Source organism: Chelon labrosus (assembly GCF_963514085.1).
Source record: "Chelon labrosus genome assembly, chromosome: 3".
Classification (NCBI taxonomy): domain Eukaryota; kingdom Metazoa; phylum Chordata; class Actinopteri; order Mugiliformes; family Mugilidae; genus Chelon; species Chelon labrosus.
In genome coordinates, this window is record NC_140339.1 from 25,046,099 (window position 1) to 25,066,287 (window position 20,189).

Below are 20,189 nucleotides of genomic sequence, written 5' to 3' on the forward strand. Positions count from 1 at the left end.
CAGTGCCTTTGTCCAGGCACCATTATGGGACAAGAGTTAATTAAAAGAGCAGTTGATGCCTCTGTTTTTCACATCAATCTCACTCCTGCTCTTATTAAGTTTGTAATGACAGCAGAGCTTGTCCCTGTCAGCCACCAGACACTCAAGCAAGGGGGGGGGGGGGGGCGAGAGGAAGACAAGGGCGGGGCAGTTAATGTGAGGGACAGCTCATTTCAACAAATCTCACAGTGGTCAACAACTAACATTCTCTGTAATCCCTCCATCAAATCTCAGGGTGACGACATGTAGTCTGGAGAGGATAGACGTACTCTTATGAAAAGGCAGCTTCTTTATTTGGGGTGCGACAGAAGAGCCCCTTTAAGAGGCGTGGCTTTGCACCCTAATCCTGTGGCTCCTATCTGCGCCACCTTGGAGGCCATTTTAATTCCCTCCATCATTACAGGGACCTTCCCTGGAAAGCTTTAGTAAAGGTGACTGCTGACACTGTCATTCACAAGGACTATTTCAAAATGTCAGCCCATAGCTGAGATTTGTCTCATTAAAGTTGGTGGAGTCCGTAATATCCATCCCCTCCTCCACCTGCCACACTCAATCAAGACGACTTGGATAACTGAGGGGGTCGAGGGGACGCTCAGAATGTGCTTATTTGCATGAGGGTTACAGTGAGGCAGACCATCACTGACCAACAAGAAAGGAGTGAAGCAGAGGGACTGAGCTAAGAGAAAAACATTGCCAGTGGTTGCACACGGCATCTGAAGACATCACACACAGGCCAGCTTCTTTTTGTCTTTCCTTCCAAATTGATGCAAGCCTTCAGCCGAGAGGCATCACAAAAAAAATGTCAGCGCAACCGTGATGAAGACACGGGAACGCCACGCAGGCTTTCTGTTCAACAGTCGTGTGACCTGAAGATTTACATACAGCTTCAATAAAGCCAGGCGCAGGATGCTCCCTCATATAGACGGGCTCTTCATCTAAAGCGTATCAGCATCTTTACAGCTGAGGGGTTTCAAAGCCCGGGATCACACATGTAGATGTGTGGCTTACGTGGGCGTGAGTGCCGGAGTGAGGGAGGGACAGATCCGTGCTTTTTGTGTCTCTCTGATCAGTTTTAGTCGCCTCAGCTCACAATTGTAAAGGCGACAGGAGAAAAAATAAAAATAAAATAAAAACAAATGCTGGGAATTTCATTATGGCCATTTTAGTTATGCATCTGTGGTTTAGGTTACTTCCATTTGCACATTAAAAGAGTCAAGTTTGGATGTTCAGCAGGTGATGGTAAATATACTCCCAACCAGTATAGTCATCACCTCTTTAGTGTTAAAATGATAAGTCCGTCAACAGAAAAGCAACCATCACATAGTTTAATGATTACTTCATTGTTTCAGTCATGTATCTAAAATGTCAAACAGCTTCCCAGTGAAGATACGCCACTTCTCTTTCCATGTAACCACCTTCGTTTTGGTGAAAGTTCCAAGTGTTTTTTTGGGCATGCCCAAATAATAAGTGGAAGCACATGTCCCTCTTTTTGGCATTTCATGAGTTTATGAAATACTGTGGAGATCTAAACCACCTAGATCATCCAATTAGATTGTTGTGCTAGACCTGCCACAGCAGAGAAAGCAAAGGTGTGTTGCATTTCACACTTAATACACCTGTGATATCCCTGCAATGTTAAAAAAAAAAAATCAAGATATCTGCTATGGTATCCATCACAGAATGTTTACATGCACAGCTAACTTCTAAATGAATCGTTTATGATTGTTTTCTTTTCATAGTATAGATCATTTAGTATAGATTCACTGAAGCTGGCCTACTTGGCACCATTTCACTTATCAAACTGGTGAAATGAATTTAAATGCGTATACATAACTCACAGAATTACAGCAAAACACACATTATGGACTGAAATATTAAATTAAGTGACCCCGGATTAAAAAAATAGCCAACATTTATTTTTTTTTCCATTTACAAAAATATGTTGAAAGGGGGAAAAAAAAAAAGTGTGAGTTCCACGTAGAAAAGACAGCGCAGATGGTACTGTCCAAGCACGACCTTGGCTAAACAGTTTTGTTAGAGACAGGCCGGTCTTATGTGAAGCTGCGTGATATTCTGATCAGCGCACGTCAACAAAAGAACCGTTCCAAAAGACAAAACATTTGTTCCGAGTAAAACCGCAAAGGTAAGCGGTGCCGTTTTGAACACGGTGACCATGAAAATAAAACATGTTCACATGTTTAATCCAGCGTGGTGAAGTTATGAAGCAATGCTGTGGTACGTTACCCTGTTGGAACAAGGTCAACAGAAAGTAGAAGAGGGTCAATTGGCTAAGCCTGCATGAGTGTGTTGTGTGTATTAGGGCACACTACAATGCAACTCCACAGTCTGTAGACACTCATGCCACAAGTACAGTTTGAATAGTGCTTCAGCGTCTAGTGGAGCACTTGAAGGTGGCACATGTTGTTCGAGGGACAACACTACAGCAACTAGTAAATGCAAGGACAAAGACAAGCAACACTGAAATGATACCACCGTTTAGCAGGTGCCCTCTGACAGTATGGTCAGGAATATAGAAAAGTAAGTTTTAGTTTCAGCTCAGGTCATTACAGAGACCTCTCACTGTAAAAGCCTCTCACTAACATATAAATATTGAATGTCCAAAAAACAACAGTTCTCTGTTCCTTGAAATATATGATGGAAGCAGCTAGTGGCTGATGAAGGTGGAGGGAGGCATTTTGATCAAGCTGGTGGCTCTCTGAGTTTTGTGCCTTATACAAGTTCTCACTCTAGTGGTCAGAACAGGAACTGCAGTTGGTAGCGGCCATGCTGGGAGGGAACCGATGGCAGGAAGTTCAGGTGTTTTTGCTGAGACTGGACGACAGTGGCTCCTCTGGGTTTCTTTTCTTCCTGGATGGGTTTTACAGTCCAAAGCGTGCAGGGGTGCGTCTGGGTGTCATGGGAGCCTCTTCTCTTCTTCCTGGTGTGCAGATTTTTATTGGCCTGAATCAAGAAAAAAAAAAAGAAAAAAAAAGAGTTTTATTTTTGCAATGAAATACATCTTTCTTCAGTCCTCTGTTTACTCAAATTCTCAACATCTCTTAAGCTATCTGTCGGGTGCAGCTCAATGCGAACATGAAAGCAGCAGGACTCGAGGAGAGCGAAAAGGCAGGCTGGTGTCTGTGTGAAGAGTGTTGGGACGCAGAGCCTGACGCCTCTGACAGCACAATCTATCATCTTTAATTACAGCGCCGTGACACTCTGACACTGCCCACACTTGCCTCATCTCTCCCTCTTGCTCACACACCTGCAGCAATTACAACCATCAGGCCATAACCCCCTTCTGTCACTGTGTCCCCCGCTCTCCGTCTCCCTGTTCACTTGAGGAGAAATTGTTGTGGTTCCTTCAGTACACAAGCTGCTGGTGGTTTCATGACAGCCGTGCCGACAAATGCAAGAGTAAAGAGTTTGTAGCTCGGCAGACACACATGTTTGAGTCTTCCCTGGGTTTGAACAGGGCCTTGCATTAAAGGTTTGTGCCACCGGTTTCTACTGCTGTGTACTATGTTTCACAAACAATATAGGAGCACCTGCATTCTATTCATTTCTGTACAATACGTAAATCTAATAATGCCCACACTAAAAGCTTAAGTTCTGCGTTTTTAACAAAAATCAGTTGAAACATTTTTGTTGTAATTGCATCATAACGGAGTCTTTAGAACTACAGTTATATAACACATGACAAACACACAGCCAGACAGCTGCCTGGAATTGTGAGAACAATATCTCCATAAATCTACACCTGAATGATGAGGAAAATCTGATCAATCTGAAGATTGAAATGTGCCCAAATGACTTTTTAGTTGGATATTGGTTTCATATTCAACTTTGAGGAATATGGAAACTTCTCAAACACAGCATGAGGAGATGTATGTGTACAAAACTGAAATAAATGTATTTATAAACTATCTATCTGTAAAATAATGCAAATCTGAGCAGGATTTGAACTCCAGTTAGCACCAAAACATGACTGAGGTTTGATACCCAGCCTTGAGTAAACATGGCTGTACTTACAGAGCCAAAAGTTAAGTGCTACATATGGAACTCCACCAGCCCCCACTGTACACCACTAATGTGATTCTAAAAACACAGTGTTGTATATACACATTTATACACATCACCGGTGACTGGGCCAGCTGCTAATTCACAGCACCGATGTGTGCTTGCTGCTGAGAAAGGAGACAGGTGATAAGCGGCTGGCGCATGAAGCTATACCCGATGAAATATTTCATCCTGACCACGCTGAACTCAGAGAGGAGACGCTTGTGAGGCCTGCCGGAGGACAAAGGCAGCCACGAGCCCAGGAGAGCCTTCAGCTTCATTATCACACATCCAACTTCCTCTGCCTAAATCTAATTCTTAATCCTATACCTCGAGTGTGATTATTTTCAACATATCTGTCACAGACGTGGTCACCCTAAACTCTAGACAGATAAACCAGCTGATTAATTAACAATAAAAGTCCTTTTTTAAATCTGTCTTTATAACCTTATTTCTCTCTGTAAAGCTGGCAGATGGGTGTGAAATTAATTTTTTGGTCTAATTTGAAAATGAACGTTCCCCTCCTTTCTCTGTTCTGCTATGGCACAATTTAAATTGCTGCAGTAATGGGGGTCAGCCAGGAGTCAATATTATTTCTTTTTGTCTCGTCTGGAGGGACCAGAGGTGAGAAAAGCTCATCATGAAGAGTGAGAAAGGTGGAGTAGAGAGAGTGGGAGAGGAGGAGATGGAGGGAGGGCTAAAGATATGGATTGGCGGCTGGGTAGGTAAATTAAACGTTTCTAATCTTGGCTGTGTGTGGAAAATGAGGGCCACGGGGAACTATTGTTGGATGAGGAACCAGCAGGAGGAGATGTGTTGCTGACTTACTTAACGCTGCCGGTGTTGCTCTTCTTCTCCTGCTCTTCTCGACGCGCCCGCAGCTGCTCCTCAGCCAGGGCCATCTCCTCCTCCATGCTGGTGATCTCCTCCTTTGCCCGACGACGGTTCTCCTGGAAGAGCAACACAGACAGATGAAAAAGTTATACGGAAAACATTATTATGTTTATGTTAGTACAGCAAATGCATGTACATGTAGAAGATATACGACCAAAAGCAGGAGACCCAAACATTACAGCTATGTTTGATTGATACTCATATTGTACTTTAACAGTCTCCAGTCCTCTGGATAGTCCTACAACCAAGCAGAGTCGTCTTGTTGTAAACAGATTCAACTCCACAGCACATATGACATGTGTGACTATGTAGCTGTTACTCTTCTGTCCATCACTGCATGAAGCCCAGCCAACCATTTGACTGGCAGGGCAAATCTTTGCCATCAGTTCCCAACAGAAAGACTGCAGACGGCAATTCGCCCACAAACAAATTACAGATGGGCTGGTTTACTGGCTAATCATTGTATGCTGCCACATTAAATTTACCCACAATCATCGATAGGAACTTTGCCTGTACTGTGAAGGCACCAAGATGCACTGAGCACCAATCAGCGTTGTCTGAACGTACCTGTCTGCTTTTTCCCGCTTGTTTGACGCTATAAAACATGGGCCCAAGTTCTGCCAGCCACTCTCCGTCCACTGCCGTCACACACTGCATGTACTCCTACAAAACAAAGCACAAGTTAAAACATCAACAACGTCTATATATCATTAGTTGTTGTTATGCTTGCTGAGCTCTCATCAGACATTTTTACCTTTGTGGTCATGACAAGCTCGTGGTAGATGATGTAGTCAGGAGTGTAGCCCATTCCGAACAGGGAGCTGGTGGGATGGAGGTGACATGGCATGCCTGTCCTCACGTTCACATATTCACCGATGCCCTGGGAGCAAACACATGCATAAATAACAAATTAAATGCGCCATTCTGAATTTCAGGATGAGGAATAGACGACCCTGGGTGCTGTAGTGCGCTGAAGTTTAAATGTGTATTTGTGCCTGCATCTATGGGAACACTATAAGGTCGGAGCAAAGCAGGTCACCTGGGCTAATTTGCTTCTCCACCTGGCTGAGACAGCGGGGAAAATAAATTTAAAGTATATCCAACATTACGATGATTGCTTGGGTTAGCTGGCTACTCATAAGTCAAGTGGAGAACCTTGATTATATAGTCATGATTTCAAATTCCCTTTCAGATTTTAGTGCTGTATTAATGTGAGGCCAGAGGGGATATTCCACCACTCTGTAATTATGCTGCTATAAATCTGCCACAACCAGTCGCCACTAGGCCTCAACATATTAACTGAGGAAAACCCAGAGTGCAGAAAGTACCTTCAGCTTTGCAGCCTGGTGGAAGTAAGCGGCACAGATGCACTTTCTGATGATGTCCCAGTCTGAGCCGCAGGAAACCAGGTTCATCCTCTGCTGCACCATGATGTCCTTTAACTGCGAGCGCACCTCACGCACCTGCAGGAAAACAACATTCATTGGAAGATGAACCCAACTGAAAATAAATCGCAAGCTTGGAATGGATTGATTGTTACTATATTTCCGTGCATCAGTGTTTAAATAACTGAGCAGCAGGAACAGGATAGGCCTCACAGGAACAAAAAAGTATTCAGAAAATGAAGATAATCCACAAGGTTACACAATATTTTCCCCATAATAATACTGAAATGTTAGAATTTAACAAGTGCAAACCAAATGACAGAGGGTGTTCAGAGAGAGAACAGGTGAACCGGTGCAAGTCTGACCTTGCGCATTGCCTTGGTGTGGATGAAATGGTCATTGCACCAGACGCTGGAGTAATTGTTGTTCTTCCACTGCATGTAGACGTTAAGGTAGGTGAGATGGTCGCTCTCTGGGACTGAGAACTTCTCCCTCACCTGGTCACTCTCCTCCTCACGACCCTGCAAAGACACACAGTTTGAGTTTAAAAAGGTTAATGAGTATGTTAGACCCCATCATCCAACCAGGGAGTGTAATCAAGCCGTGTACTCAGCAAGTACTCTGTTGCCTTTTAAGATGATAGAGCAAATGTGTTAGCAAAAAATTTGAATATGCACGCATCCAGCAGATTTAGAGCAAGAATGTCATTCATATGGACTCATGTTCTGGTTCACATGGCAAGTCAAAGCCCAACATTTCATCTCTTTAGCTCTGTATTTGGTCTCCACAAATTCCTGAGAGAATTATCTGGCTCTGAAGCTGCTCGTCATCGACTTTGCTGTTTCTTGGTACAGTGAATTTCTCTGAAAAATCTATGAGCAAAACCATGGTAATAATGGTAAGAATAAACCAGAATAGAAATTTTGGAGGTGGAAAACCTATATAAAATCAGCTAATAACTGTGGGTTTGTTATCACAAAAATCTACTCTTATATACAGTAAAGTCATAGACACTTATTGTTAATATACAATATGGATTATTGATGCTTTAACATAACAAAATATATTAATACATTTCGATTTTCCAAACTGTCTAAAGAGCCTGAAACTGCTGGAGCAAGCACTAAGGCAGGGTCAGAAAAAACTCCCTTTCAGGACCCTCCTCAGCCAGATAGACAGAAACAAAAGAGGGAAATGGGACAGGAGAGAAGGGAGAAGAAGAGAAGAGAAAAAGAGAACAACAACAAGTTGATTAGAGTATCTGCCTCTATTATGCAATAACTGTCAAGTTAGAAATATGGGGTGACCTGATGTCCAAGTGGTTCAGGAGCATATTAAATGGGTATAACAACCCTTAGCAGCTGGCTGCATGTCATTCAACCATTTTCTTTCCCATCTAGCTTTGCTTTTTCAATCAAATAAAGGCAAAATGCCAAAAAAAGATTTACCTTAGGTCTGTAGAAGATGGCTGGCACAGACAGCATGGAGACAATGATGAGGATGTCAGCACTGCAGCCCATGTCACAGGACACTATTAGCATCTTGGAGAGGGCAGGGTCGAGGGGAAACTCCACCATCAAACGGCCTGTTGGTGTCAAAGCACCTGAACAAACAAAAAACACAAATACAGGGTCACATGTGTAAAATATAACAGTACATAAGACGTGAAGTATGTTGAAGGAAGGGGTGAGCATTAAGCCGAGTGATAAGCTTCTTTTTCATCAAAAGCCTGCTGGCGTAAGGGGGAAGCCGCATAATGTGACACTTATTTATCTATCACCATGAGAGAGCAGGACGAACTGCTGACAGCTGAGAATACTTGTGGAGAAAAAAAAAAAGAGAGAGTGAGATCAAAAACTTTACAGTTTCTGATTTAAATGATTAGACGAGGGAGTCTAAGAAGCTTATGAGGAGGAAAAGCAGAGTAGCAGTGCAGCCAGTTTGGGGCAGGTAAGCCTTAATCAGAGATAATCTGCTGTTAACACACCATACAGGGAATCATCAAAAGTCCCCCCTTATCCCCAAATCCCTAAATCCGCTGGAATCTGGCTAAGGATGAGACAGAAATGAGACCCGACCAGTCAAATCAAACACAGGATCAGTTACCAGGCAATTACTCTACTGGCTAAAACTCACAAGTACCTCCTCTGGGCCTGTTTGCAGTGTCTGCATCATCAGCGCAGCATCCATTAAATAAGCTAGTCTTCTGCCTGTGTTTGTGGTATTGCCATTACCATGTAGATGCTCAAAGCAGCGCTGAGGGGAAAATGCATTCCTCAAATACCCAATATCTTGTGTCATCACTTCAGGAGGATGATTTATTTTGTTTGGCCCTACTGTATACAAGACCTGTCTAGGCCAGCCATGGCCTTCTACTACAGGCAATTAAAGTACAAAATGGTTTAAGTGTATACACGCTTTAGTCTGCACAACTGCATTCAGTGGAAACAGAATATGTGGAAATTAATGTAAGTTCAGACTTAATTATTTTAACGCCTATTTTTAGTCTGTCTACTTTACAATCCCATTTAACTGGAATAAAAATACCAGAGAGAACTAATCTGACTTGACCTTTTACCTATAATGTTATTTTATGTTGTATTTAACTTTATTCTATGGATGAAAGAGATTTGGAAAAGTCCTAAAGAACAGATTTCAAATAATTGCTTTAATCTACCAAAAACCAAATCTCAAAAGTTTACCCTCTCGGAAAACCAAGGAAATAATCAAACTCTCACCATAAAGGCAATTTTTTGATTGAAATTTGTACATAAAAATATCATAAGGTGTAGATGTATGTATCCTCATGATACCTCTGAAAACTCCCCCTTTTTCACTACACACCTGTGTTGTCCAGAGCTCCCAGGATCCAGAGCTGGTACATCGAGTTGAGCATGTTATCCTCTGGTGGTGGATCCATGAAGTGGAAGAGGAGCAAGTCCTGAACACCCAGAGACTTCAGCAGGAGAACTACGTTGGCCAGGTTGGTCCTCTGGATCTCTGGTATGGTGGTGGTTAGCATCTCATTCTTAAAGGCGCTCTGAGTGTACAGCCTGGATTTGGGGGGAGCAGACATGAAGGCACAAACAAAATGAGCATAATATTTAAACCACTTTTTTTGATTCTGATGTAACTGAAAACCTAGAAACTCGTAAAGACTTGGAAGGAGAACACTCTCTTCTTGGTCACTTTTTGATGTGGCACTGATGTAAACTATTTATTTTCTGTGATATGTGCACAGGCGTCTTTGGGATTCTCATTGAGCAGTAAGCACCAGACGTAGCTCAGCCGCCAAGGAAAATTCAGCAAGCTACAATTTATTTAGGGAAACATCCAGAGCCCGAGTTAAAGTAAAGGACCGTCTTTTTCAACAATTACAGTGTGTGCTTATAATTACGGAATGATTTGAATGTGTTTGAAGGTTTTGAGCTTCGATGTGGGTGCCTGCAGTAACAGCTAAAAAGAGGTCTTTGAGTGGGGAATTCTCCATGCGAGCTGAGCAAAGCAGCGTGACTGACTTCGTGCAATTTCTAAGGCATACACAAATCCACAGCTACTCAAAACACCTCGAATGTGCTCAGTGTGAAGATGCTCCACAACTGATTCTTCATAGATTTCTATGAGCTTGTGTGTAAGAGAAGGGGGGCAGGATTTATTCTGAAATGGGGGGGGGGGGGGGGCGCGCGCTTTCATAAGCATCAAAGCTCATTAGGAATGCAAATTGTGTCACAGTGTGTGTGTGTGTGTCACCCAGTCTCAATTTAAGTCACTAAGTTAAAGAGAGGTCAAGTAAAACCCCCGACAAGATATTCTATGGCAAATTTCCCTGCCGTAAACAGAATTAAACTGCATGAAATTATCTGGAAATTGTGGTTCTGGCCCTCTCTCTAGCTTCTCTTTGACCGTCTTTAAAGCATGGCCATGTCACAAATCCAGAACCCAAAGCACACCATTTGAAGCCACCACTAACATCAACAGGCTGAGGGAAGAAAACACAAAACTATTCAGATCGCTAATTTCTTAAAGTGAACGGAGATAAATACCAGAGTAGCCAAGACACCTACCAAAATGTCCAAGTACTTACAGCCTGGATTGTATATACCTGCTCTGAAAAGGCCATAAATGAGCAGCCTAAAATCTTAAAAGTAAGAGAGAACTCCCAGATCCAAACTGTTAGTTTGAGGTGGTCTTTGTATTGGACACAACAGAAAGACGAAACGAACTCCAAGGCACTCTCTCTTAACAATAATTAAAATACCTTTATCGTCACTGCATAGTCATGTTTAATCTAATCAGCATCAAGCATTGGTCAGGAAATCAAAAAGTATTACCTGAAACACTGCCCTGGTCCTGTACGTCCTGCTCGGCCAGCACGCTGGTTTGCATTAGCCTGACTGATGGGATAAACCTGCAGAGCATCCATACCAATGCGAGGATTGAAAACCTGATGACAAAAAGAGAAATATGTAAAACATCAATCGTCTCATGTTTAAAATCTTGCACCCGGGAAAATTATTTGTTCATGAGGTGAAAAATACACACACAACATATTTACAGTGTGAGTAGAGTACCTTAAGTTTGCAATATCCTGAATCCACTACAAACATGATTCCATCCACAGTGAGGGAAGTCTCAGCGATGTTTGTAGCAACAATGCATTTCCTCACACCATCTGGAGCCTAGCAGAGGATGAAACAAAGCCAAGCAGCAGGAGGTCAGATATGTTTTGAGAATGGTAGAAATCTGTGCAAAATAAATAAAATTCATTAACAAGTCAAAACATTATGAGCAGTGACTGATGGAAACCTTCTGGAAGATCTTGGCCTGGAGGTCAGATGGAAGCTGGGAGTAAATGGGCAGCACTGCCAGAGGGGGAGCATTCTCCAAGTCTTCCAGACGCTCCACGATCTGATCTGATGTCACCTGTAAGGACAAGTAAATATGTTAATTCCCTCAAATACACAAAAGGGACAACGCCATGAAATACATGCAAAATAACACAGTACAACAGCTAAATCATCATTTATCAATTCATGTTTGAAGGAATTTGTTTAAATTGTCTGAATTTATGTAGTATTTTATAAATTAAACTGAAATCTTTTATGGCAAAATTAACAACAATTTGAGTAATAACAAGAGACCTCACCTCAATATCCTCCTGCCCAGGCATAAAGATGAGGATGTCTCCAACCATCCCACTGAGGTGGATCTGCAGGGCCTGCTTCACTGCTGCTTCTACATAGTCTTCCTGAGGAGTCTACATAGCAGTAAAAATAGAAAACAAAAAACACAGAAATGTTAGAAACAACTCTGATATGCCAAATATTACGTCACAAATTGAAAGCTGTGTTGAAGTGAAATTATACAGTACATCACATATTTTTGTCATATGGACTTTTCTTATGGCTAAACACATTCAGTGTCGCTTAAAATTAAAGTATTTCCACCTCAGAGGATTTCAACAAAAGTCCTGAAAGTAGACAAAGACAATTTCGTCAAAACAAAGATATTATACTCTATATTATACTTTATCACACATTGGTGAGGTGCAATAGTAAGTGCACCTCCAGGATTACAAGTTGATTTCAAGGCCAAATTAGAGTCCATCTGTTCAGTGTTTCTAATCAGTGTAATGAGACTCAGGCGTTGTGCAGAGCCCCGGACAAATTAGGGATTTGTCACAGTCTAATCTTCACAACACATGTTTGTGAAAGTGTGTGATGGCACGGACAAAGGAGTTGTTGTTCATCATCAGGCTGGAAAAAGTTACAAAACCATCTCTGAGGAGATTTCAAGATGACTAGTACCCTCCAAAGGAGTGGTTGACCAACAGAGATCCCTCCAAAAGCATTTTGATCAACATCATGTGGACAAGTCAGAAGACTACTAAAATGTTTTGTGGACAGATGAGACCAAAGTAGAGTACTCTGGTTTAGAGGCTCATGTCTGGAGACTAAACAATACTGCATTGCAGCATCAGAACCTCTTCCTGTCCATGAAACATGGGGGTGGTAATGTCCTTGTTTGGGTCTGTTTCACAGCATCTATGCCATCATTGATGGACCAATGAATTCTGAGTTATACCAACCAATACTCAAAGATGTCAGGACATGTGTCCGTGAGCTGAATCTTAAGAAACTGAGTCATGCAGCAAGGAAATGACCCCAAGCACACAAGTCCTGACCATAATCCAAAAGAAATGTTGTGGTAGGACCTGAAGCAAGCATTTCATGTGAGGAAACCCACCAACATCTAAGAACTGAAACGGTTCTGTACTGAGGAATGGGCTAAAATCTCTTCCAGCTGCTGTAGACGACTGATGAGAAGTTATCGGAGACGTTTAGTTGCCGTTATTGCTGCACAAGGGAGTCACACTAGGTACTGAAAACAGGGGTTCACTTCACTTTTCACAGCTATGTACATATCTTCTAATTTTCTCAAATAAACAAACACAAAAGTGCAATATTTCGGTTTCATTTGTTTGATTAGGCCTCTCTTTGTCTACTGTCAGGACTTGTGCGACAATATGCAGAAGTTTTGACTCATTTTTATGCAGAAATGCCAAAAATTCTGAGGGCTGCAAATACTACTAAGTGACACTGTACTTGCAAGGCAATGAATTGCAATAAAATCTAAGATGACTGCATTCTGAGTTCATATAAAACATAAACATACCTTGCTAAACAAGATGTCTACCGGAAATGTTCTTCCTGGAATATGGAATATGGGTACATTGCCAAAAAATGCTGCGAATTTGTCCGAGTCCATAGTTGCAGAGGTGACAATGAGTTTCAAATCAGTGCGCCGGGATACAACCTGGCAGGAAACGGTAAACAGAAGAGAAGTGGTTGCATCACATCGTATTTACAGAATCAGAGAAACAAAACATCCTGCCATGAATTTTTTATTAAAGCAGAGAACTGTCTGTCAGTTTTGGAACAAACAAAAGTAAATCTTTAAATCTTTAATGGAGTTTAGGTAGTTGTGTACTGACCTCGCGCAGAAGGCCAAACAGCACATCTGTATTCAGGGAGCGTTCGTGAGCCTCGTCCATTATAACAGCACTGTAGTGATCCAGGTCTGACTCCCTCAGTGATTCTCTGAGCAGGATTCCATCTGTCATGTACTTTATCAGGGTTTTCTCGGATGTGCAGTCCTCAAAGCGGATTGCGTAACCCACCTGCAGGAAACATTGACAGAATAATAAAATAAAAATCATATGCAATGCCAAAACTTTGTCACACCAAAATACTGTTCTATTAAATGAACATGTTTTATAAATAAAATAAAATAAATCACATTAATTAAATCATATACATAGATTAGTCCCACTAATAACCTATTTCCCCTTTACTACCAGTTCTCTAACGGCCATTTCATTCTCAACCAAAGTCCAAGCTGCTAACATGCTTTTTATCTTCCCAAGAACCACTAGATGGCAGTGTTATACAGCATACGATTACTGTCTAGTTTCAAGAGTTACTACCTCAAAAGAAGCATTATTTACTACAGTAACAGCAATTCTAACTCCAGCCATTCCAGTCCATAGATTTATGATGTCTGGGGTGTTAACAGAGGTGGCCATTCAAGTTAAAGCTGCAGCAACTACTTACTGATTGATCAAGGACTTGATGTCTGTACATTGAAAGAACTGGGGACACATGCCATTTTTTTAAACCAATGGTACAAGCTATAGCTAACAGTCATGTTGTCAGACTTCTTAATGAAATTATACATTAAATTGTTAAACAGGATTTTTGGCAAAACTGGAAAAAAAACAAAAAAATAAAAACAATAAGGTAATTAATGTTTGGAGTATAAAAAAGTGAGTATTTAAAAAAGACAAAATAATTAAGGGGAAGGTTGTGTTCAAGGGCTTCAGCTGATGCAATATGTTAATGCTAAAATCATTTATCTTTCTACCAATATGACTACAGAAAAGAAATTTGTTGTAGTGGTCCTTAACCCATTTAGGCCTAAATACTCTTCTGTAAACCCCCTCTCAAAACCTGAGGTTTTTCAAAATATGTCAACGCTTACTAAAACCTTAATTTCTCAGGCTCTGTAGCAGATAAAAACATGAGATGAAAAGCATTTGACAGCTTACTTCTTTGGCTTTCAACTTGACTGACTTGCTAGGGCATAATCTTCAAATGCATTTTTTTAAAAAATCAATAAACACCAAACATTTTTAAAATTTTGAAAATCAGTAAAGATCTATTTTTTCAATTACTTCGTCAATATCACTTCCTTCACTTGAGTCAGCCGTGACGGATCGCTAGCACGGTGTTTAAAATTTTCGACCAAAACATACTCCACGTGTAGGCTTATTTCGACCAATCACAAAGCGTTTTATTAGTCACATGAGTTTAAAAAAAAAATCCCTAAGCATCTCTGTCACTCACCCCAAGAATATTTCGGCCAATCACAGTGCATATAATTGGCCATGTGCCTCGAAAAAGACGACAACGCTCAAAATGACACAGACGCGTTTGCCGGCCGTAACTACGCATAGATGCGTGATCCGGTCTTAAAGGTAAACACGCACAGATGCGTGATCCGGTCTGAATGGGTTAAATGGAGAAAAAAAAACATGGCAAGTCTCACCTCTTCTCCAAGGTTGGTGCCGATCTCCTCGCTCACTCTCTTGGCCACACTCATGGCTGCCACTCTTCGGGGCTGGGTACAACCCACCATGCCATACCTGGTGTAACCATCCTCATGCAGGTACTGAGTCAGCTGGGTGGTTTTCCCACTGCCTGTCTCACCAACAACAATCACTATGCTGTTGTCCCTGTAGATTGCAGTAAACATATAGACAGTCAAAGATGCAACAGAGTCAACAAATAATTCAGTTTTGATATAATGTGAAACACTTTTATATCTATACCTTATGATGTTAAGAAGTTGCTGTCTGACAGCAAATATAGGCAAGTACTGTCTCTGCTCCAGAAGGCTCTTTTTCTTAGCAAACTCACTGCTGGCCTCATTCTTCTCTTTCATGTGGTCTGCAAATTTCTGCTCTGCTCTGTAAGGCAAAAGAAATGTCAGACAAATTGACATTACAGTTCTACAAGTCAAACTGGATTATGAAAAACAAAATGTGAAATGTCAGTGTGCTCACCTGTAGTCTACTTTGCCGTCCTCGCCTACTTTGCCCCCGGACCCGTCTTCATCCTCTGTTTTTTTGATACCCATGATATCCCCCAACTTGGTGCCTGCCAATTCCCAGTGTTTGTGCTGTGCCTGAAAATAAAGTCAGTCAAAGACATTAGCACATGGAAAGGACTGCACTGACAAACATAACATTTAGCATTTTTTGCTTTTTTTAATCATAAAATGTAAAAAATAAATGTGTGGGTAAAGTGGTCAATGCATTGTTTTTTTCTGGAATGACAGATTTTCATTCTGAGAGGTAGAGGATTTACCATTAATTACAAGTGTTATGTGATTGTAATTCTTCTATTAAGCCTATACCAATGTTACGTATACATAATACTGTTTTAGGCACTTTAGAGGTTTATATTCTTGTTGATCATGCAATACCAGACAGGAGGTATATGATCCATCCCAAATTCACTCATGAGACAATGATGTCAAACATGCAGTCAGTGTCATGGAAAACTATCTTCAGAATCAAGCAAGACAAAGATTCCTGCAAACTTTCCACGCAATTCACACAATGGTAGCAAGTTTTCCCAGATGCTTTAAACAACCTACCTGACAAGTACATTAGTGCCTTTAAAGGTACCGTGTGGTCATACCAAATATTGATTTAACTGCAGTGGACTTTAGTCATGTCATTTTTTGATAAAGACGAAATTTATGATAGTTTCCTCACTTCACTTTGAGTGCCTAAAATATCTGCAAAGTGTGGTATATAATATAGAGAATAGCATAAATGTTTTCATGATATGAAGTCTGGCTTGGTGCAGGAACAGTAAATCTATTAACCACTGTAACTAATCCAGCCTACCTTTTTACGTTCCTTCTGCTCACGGTGTTTACGGACAAGCTGGCTGCCCTTTCGAGAGATGATGGCCATGTCGGAGGTAGCATCTTTTACAGGGATGACAGGCTCTGGCTGCAGGAGGAAAACAGCACACACATACCAATATTAAAATCATGAATAAACTCAATGAATTTGTGACACAAATAAAGAAACATGGCTTCCATAGACTCTTTTACCTGCTTAGTGAAGACTATTCGTCCATCCAAGAAGGGAGGGACCAGGTTGTGAATGATCAGGTGAACTTTAGCTGCATTGTCCTCCTCAAAGTCTTCATCCACTTCCAACCTTTGTACCACACCACTGGTCAGCATACGGTTGGTCTCCCACCGCTCATTGTCCTGAGACAAGAAACACAGCTTGTTACAAACATATCCCAACACTACCACATGCACTAACAAGACAAATATGTAAAAGTACACATGATATTCTTGCGAATACAGACACACAGTTCACAGTTGTTGTGGAAACTATTGTGAAAATCTTCAGCTACCTTCAATACAGAGATAGCATGTATTCAGTGTCTTTTAGTGTTTAATTGCAGGAAGAGAGACGGTGAAAGATTTAGAGCTTGCTGTGTCTCTGCCTGGGGCACAGGATTAGTAGTATTTATAGGGTTATGCAAACGAGAAGAAGGTCAAGGTTCAACAGCACCATATAAGGAGTTGTTTTTCACTAGAGATTTAAAAGCTGAATACAAAGGATATATAATAATAATCTATATAAAAATTATATAGATTATGAGTATATTTTCATTACACAGTTAAGTTAGAAGCACAACAGTACCTCGTTGATCTGTCGCTTTTGGGCAGATATTCGTTTTTGTGTCTGCTTCTGTAGGATCTGCTCTCTCTTCTTCACATATTCCTCAGAGGTGGAGGTGAAAGGATTGTGGAATTCATCATAGCCTTCATCCATCATGTACCAGTCTCTGTCAGCTTGCTGCAATTCAATTAAACAATTAAAGATGGGGACACCACTTATCAAACTGAAAACAGATAATAGTTATTCATAGAGGCATGAATGAGGGATTAATGTAATGCTCACCTTCTGGTCCTCTTCCCAGTCTTCTTTCTCATCCTCATTGTCAAACATAATTCCTCCTTCACCACCTTCTTTCCGACCTGAATAAATGTCGGAAAGAAATGTTAACAGACATGCAGTATTTAAATTTTGCATGCAAGTACAAAACTTTTGACTCATACCTTTTCCTTGTGATAAACGAGGTGTTGAACCCAAATGCTTTCGGTCATTGGCCCACTCGTTGTATTTGTAGGATGGGGTAGGCAGTGGTGTGTCGTCAGGGTAACGACCTCTGACTGACCTAAACACACAGCAGATAATGATTTTTAACAACACGGAGCTTAGCAGTGTAGTTAAACATTATTCTAAATGCAGTGAATGACCATGTATTGTGTGCTACCACAATTCAACTCACAATACATGACATTTGCTTACCTGTCTCTCCTCTCACTCTCCCGGCCAGAACGTTGGCTTCTTTCTGAGCGATCTGACTCTCTTTGAGACGGCGCAGGGGACGGAGACTCCCACTGGGAACGCCTTGAACTTGAGTAACCACTGTCATCCTCATCCCAGTTAGAATGTGAAGGTGTGAAAGAATCTAGTTAAAAAACAAAGAAAGTTTAGTCTGCATATTAATAAATGTACTCACAGAGATGATAAACTGATGCAAATAAAGAAATTACAACCTCTGGGACGTTGCTGTGGTGTTGGGGGTTCATCTCTCTTGCTCCCTCGGCTGATCCGCTCACTCCTGTCACTGCGCTCCCAACGCTCCGACCGGCTGCTGCTGATGCCACGGCTACAGTTGCTTTCACGTTCATCTGGCAGAGAAATGGGAAAATTAATCTCAACAACTTATAAAACCTTTGCTTTTAATGTCATTTGATCTATCACTTGATTACAGTTCTTAATGAATTACAATACTTACAAGCCAATTAAACTTCTGTCCATAATTAGTCAAAAATGTAACTGCTTGTTGTTCTGAAAAACTATATTACATTTACAGTATGTTACAGACGAACCAAGCAGATCCTCGCATTTGAGAGTTTAAACCATACCAACTACAACCAAATGTCCAGCTTAATGTTCACCATTACCTCTTTTCACTCGCTCTCTGCCTTTATCTCTGCTCCTTTCTCTGTCCTTTTCTCTGCTCTTGTCCTCTTTGGAGGACGCGTAGACTCCATGTTCACGTCTGTCTTTCTCTCTCTGCTGGTGTCTGCGTCTGAACTCTTCACTGACCCCTCCAGGGTTGGAGGGCGTCTCAGAACCAGTCACACGATACTTCCTGCTAGTGAGACAAAAATAACATATTCAACATTAATCACACTTTACACATGTGTACACCCCTAGGTTACATAAATTGTTTATGATGGGGATCTGCAAAGTAATGGTAGATTGTAAATCTTTATACACATGCCACAATTAAAGTTGACTTTTCAATAAAACAATGTTTCTGTGTTAGGTACTTTCACTTACCTCTCCTTCTTAGCACCTCTACTTGTATCATCTTCTTCTTCATCAGACCCAGAGTCACTTTTATTTTCCTCCCAGTCCTTGTAGGAGGAAACCTTTGACTTCTTTTTATGTCTGTCATCGCCAGAAGAATCATCTGATTCCTTAGTCTCCCGCTCCTTCCTCTTCTGGGCAGCCAGCAAATCTAAACCCAGCAAAGATGTGCGTGGAGTGGGTGCCCGAAAAACATGGGGCTCTGAAGCAGCACTTTTCTTCTTTAGTATCAGCCCACCAACTTGAGCGGCTGGATTTGTCCCCTCTAGCCTGTGCATAGACTCATCATCATCCATTGTCTGTGGGTAAATAAATGACATGTGGAAGAGGTGAAAATGTGCAGAGCTTCAACACCTGGTCAGTACAACACCTATTAAATTAATTAATGTTCAACCAGTGTTGTTTTAAACTAATGCTTTGAGATGTAGGGCATTCCTGGGGTAGTGTTACAACTTGTAGACAGGTATTATTATTTATCATTATGTTTTGGAATGAAAATAAAACTTGAAATCATAATTTGCTCTACTCAGTTATAGCCCTAGTTATGACACATAACATCGTACATAATTCCAAGATCAAGGGCCTAAGCTTAAAGTAGTTGTCTTGTTTCTGTCTTCATATCAATAATAAAGTCAGTCACTTAAAGCCAACTTGAAACCATCGTTACCATGATAATGTTCTTTCCCGCATTGGTTGGTATTATTGTGTTAGGCAACTCTTAAAAGAACGTATCTGTAAAGGGGTTATTTCTTTCTTAAGTTTAATAACAAATAACATTAAATTGCGTACCTCAGTCGGAGAAGCTAGCGTTAGCTAGCCTGTGAGCCCTTTCTGTCACGACAAAGACGACAAACTGCGGGAAAATACCGCTCGTTTCTTTGAGACTAAAATGCACAATGTATCACATAAAGCTCAGGCTTTTAGGTCAGTTAATGGAGGGGAAAGTATCCCGGAAAAAGAGAACGTGTGGCGGCCTGGAAAAAATGACTAGACAGCGGCTTTCGCAAACACAACGCGTATGTTTACGGATGAGAGGGCAGCCATTGCAATCCCACAATTCCAAGGGGTGAAAGAGAAAAAAAATGTGAAAACTTTAAACTTTATTTAAACGTGTTCCGTGAACACAGAGAGAGGTGAGGCAGGAGAATCACACATGCATAGGATTTGTATAAGTCGTCGATGGTATAAGCTCACAGGATAAATAAAGCAGGAAATGAAGAGTAAACACAACAGAACATTTTCTAAACAGCAATGAATTCTTAATACATTTG

General features: G+C 41.2%; 1 protein-coding gene across 2 annotated transcripts; it reads right to left on the bottom strand.

The window, feature by feature from the left end:
• Positions 1–1,232: 1,232 nt before the first annotated feature.
• dhx38 (DEAH (Asp-Glu-Ala-His) box polypeptide 38) lies at positions 1,233–20,177 on the bottom strand. Of its 2 annotated transcripts, none has more exons than XM_084575039.1 (27): positions 19,708–20,177; positions 18,889–19,217; positions 18,507–18,697; positions 18,096–18,230; positions 17,845–18,007; positions 17,592–17,710; positions 17,434–17,510; positions 17,173–17,328; positions 16,566–16,727; positions 16,354–16,461; positions 15,502–15,623; positions 15,268–15,405; positions 14,985–15,171; positions 13,372–13,557; positions 13,053–13,193; positions 11,524–11,634; positions 11,184–11,300; positions 10,949–11,056; positions 10,709–10,821; positions 9,222–9,430; positions 7,826–7,980; positions 6,743–6,898; positions 6,321–6,455; positions 5,747–5,872; positions 5,560–5,655; positions 4,927–5,048; positions 1,233–3,000 (listed from the first exon to the last, which is right to left on the bottom strand). In XM_084575039.1, exons 2-27 carry the CDS (start codon positions 19,212–19,214, stop codon positions 2,919–2,921), a joined length of 3,741 nt encoding a protein of 1,246 aa, XP_084431165.1. In that variant the 5' UTR covers positions 19,215–19,217; positions 19,708–20,177; the 3' UTR covers positions 1,233–2,918. The 2 variants fall into 2 exon arrangements, with proteins under 2 accessions (XP_084431165.1, XP_084431164.1); XM_084575038.1 differs by having other exon boundaries at positions 18,507–18,700.
• Between the last annotated feature and the right edge of the window lie 12 nt (positions 20,178–20,189).

Coding starts and splice junctions, on each gene's coding strand:
- dhx38 (XM_084575038.1), bottom strand. CDS start 19,214: ATGGATGATGATGAGTCTATGCACAGGCTAGAGGGGACAAATCCAGCC. Junction 17,511..17,591: donor TCGTTTATCACAAGGAAAAG/GTATGAGTCAAA, acceptor ACATTTATTCAG/GTCGGAAAGAAGGTGGTGAA. Junction 7,981..9,221: donor GGGAGCTCTGGACAACACAG/GTGTGTAGTGAA, acceptor TTGTTTGTTCAG/GTGCTTTGACACCAACAGGC.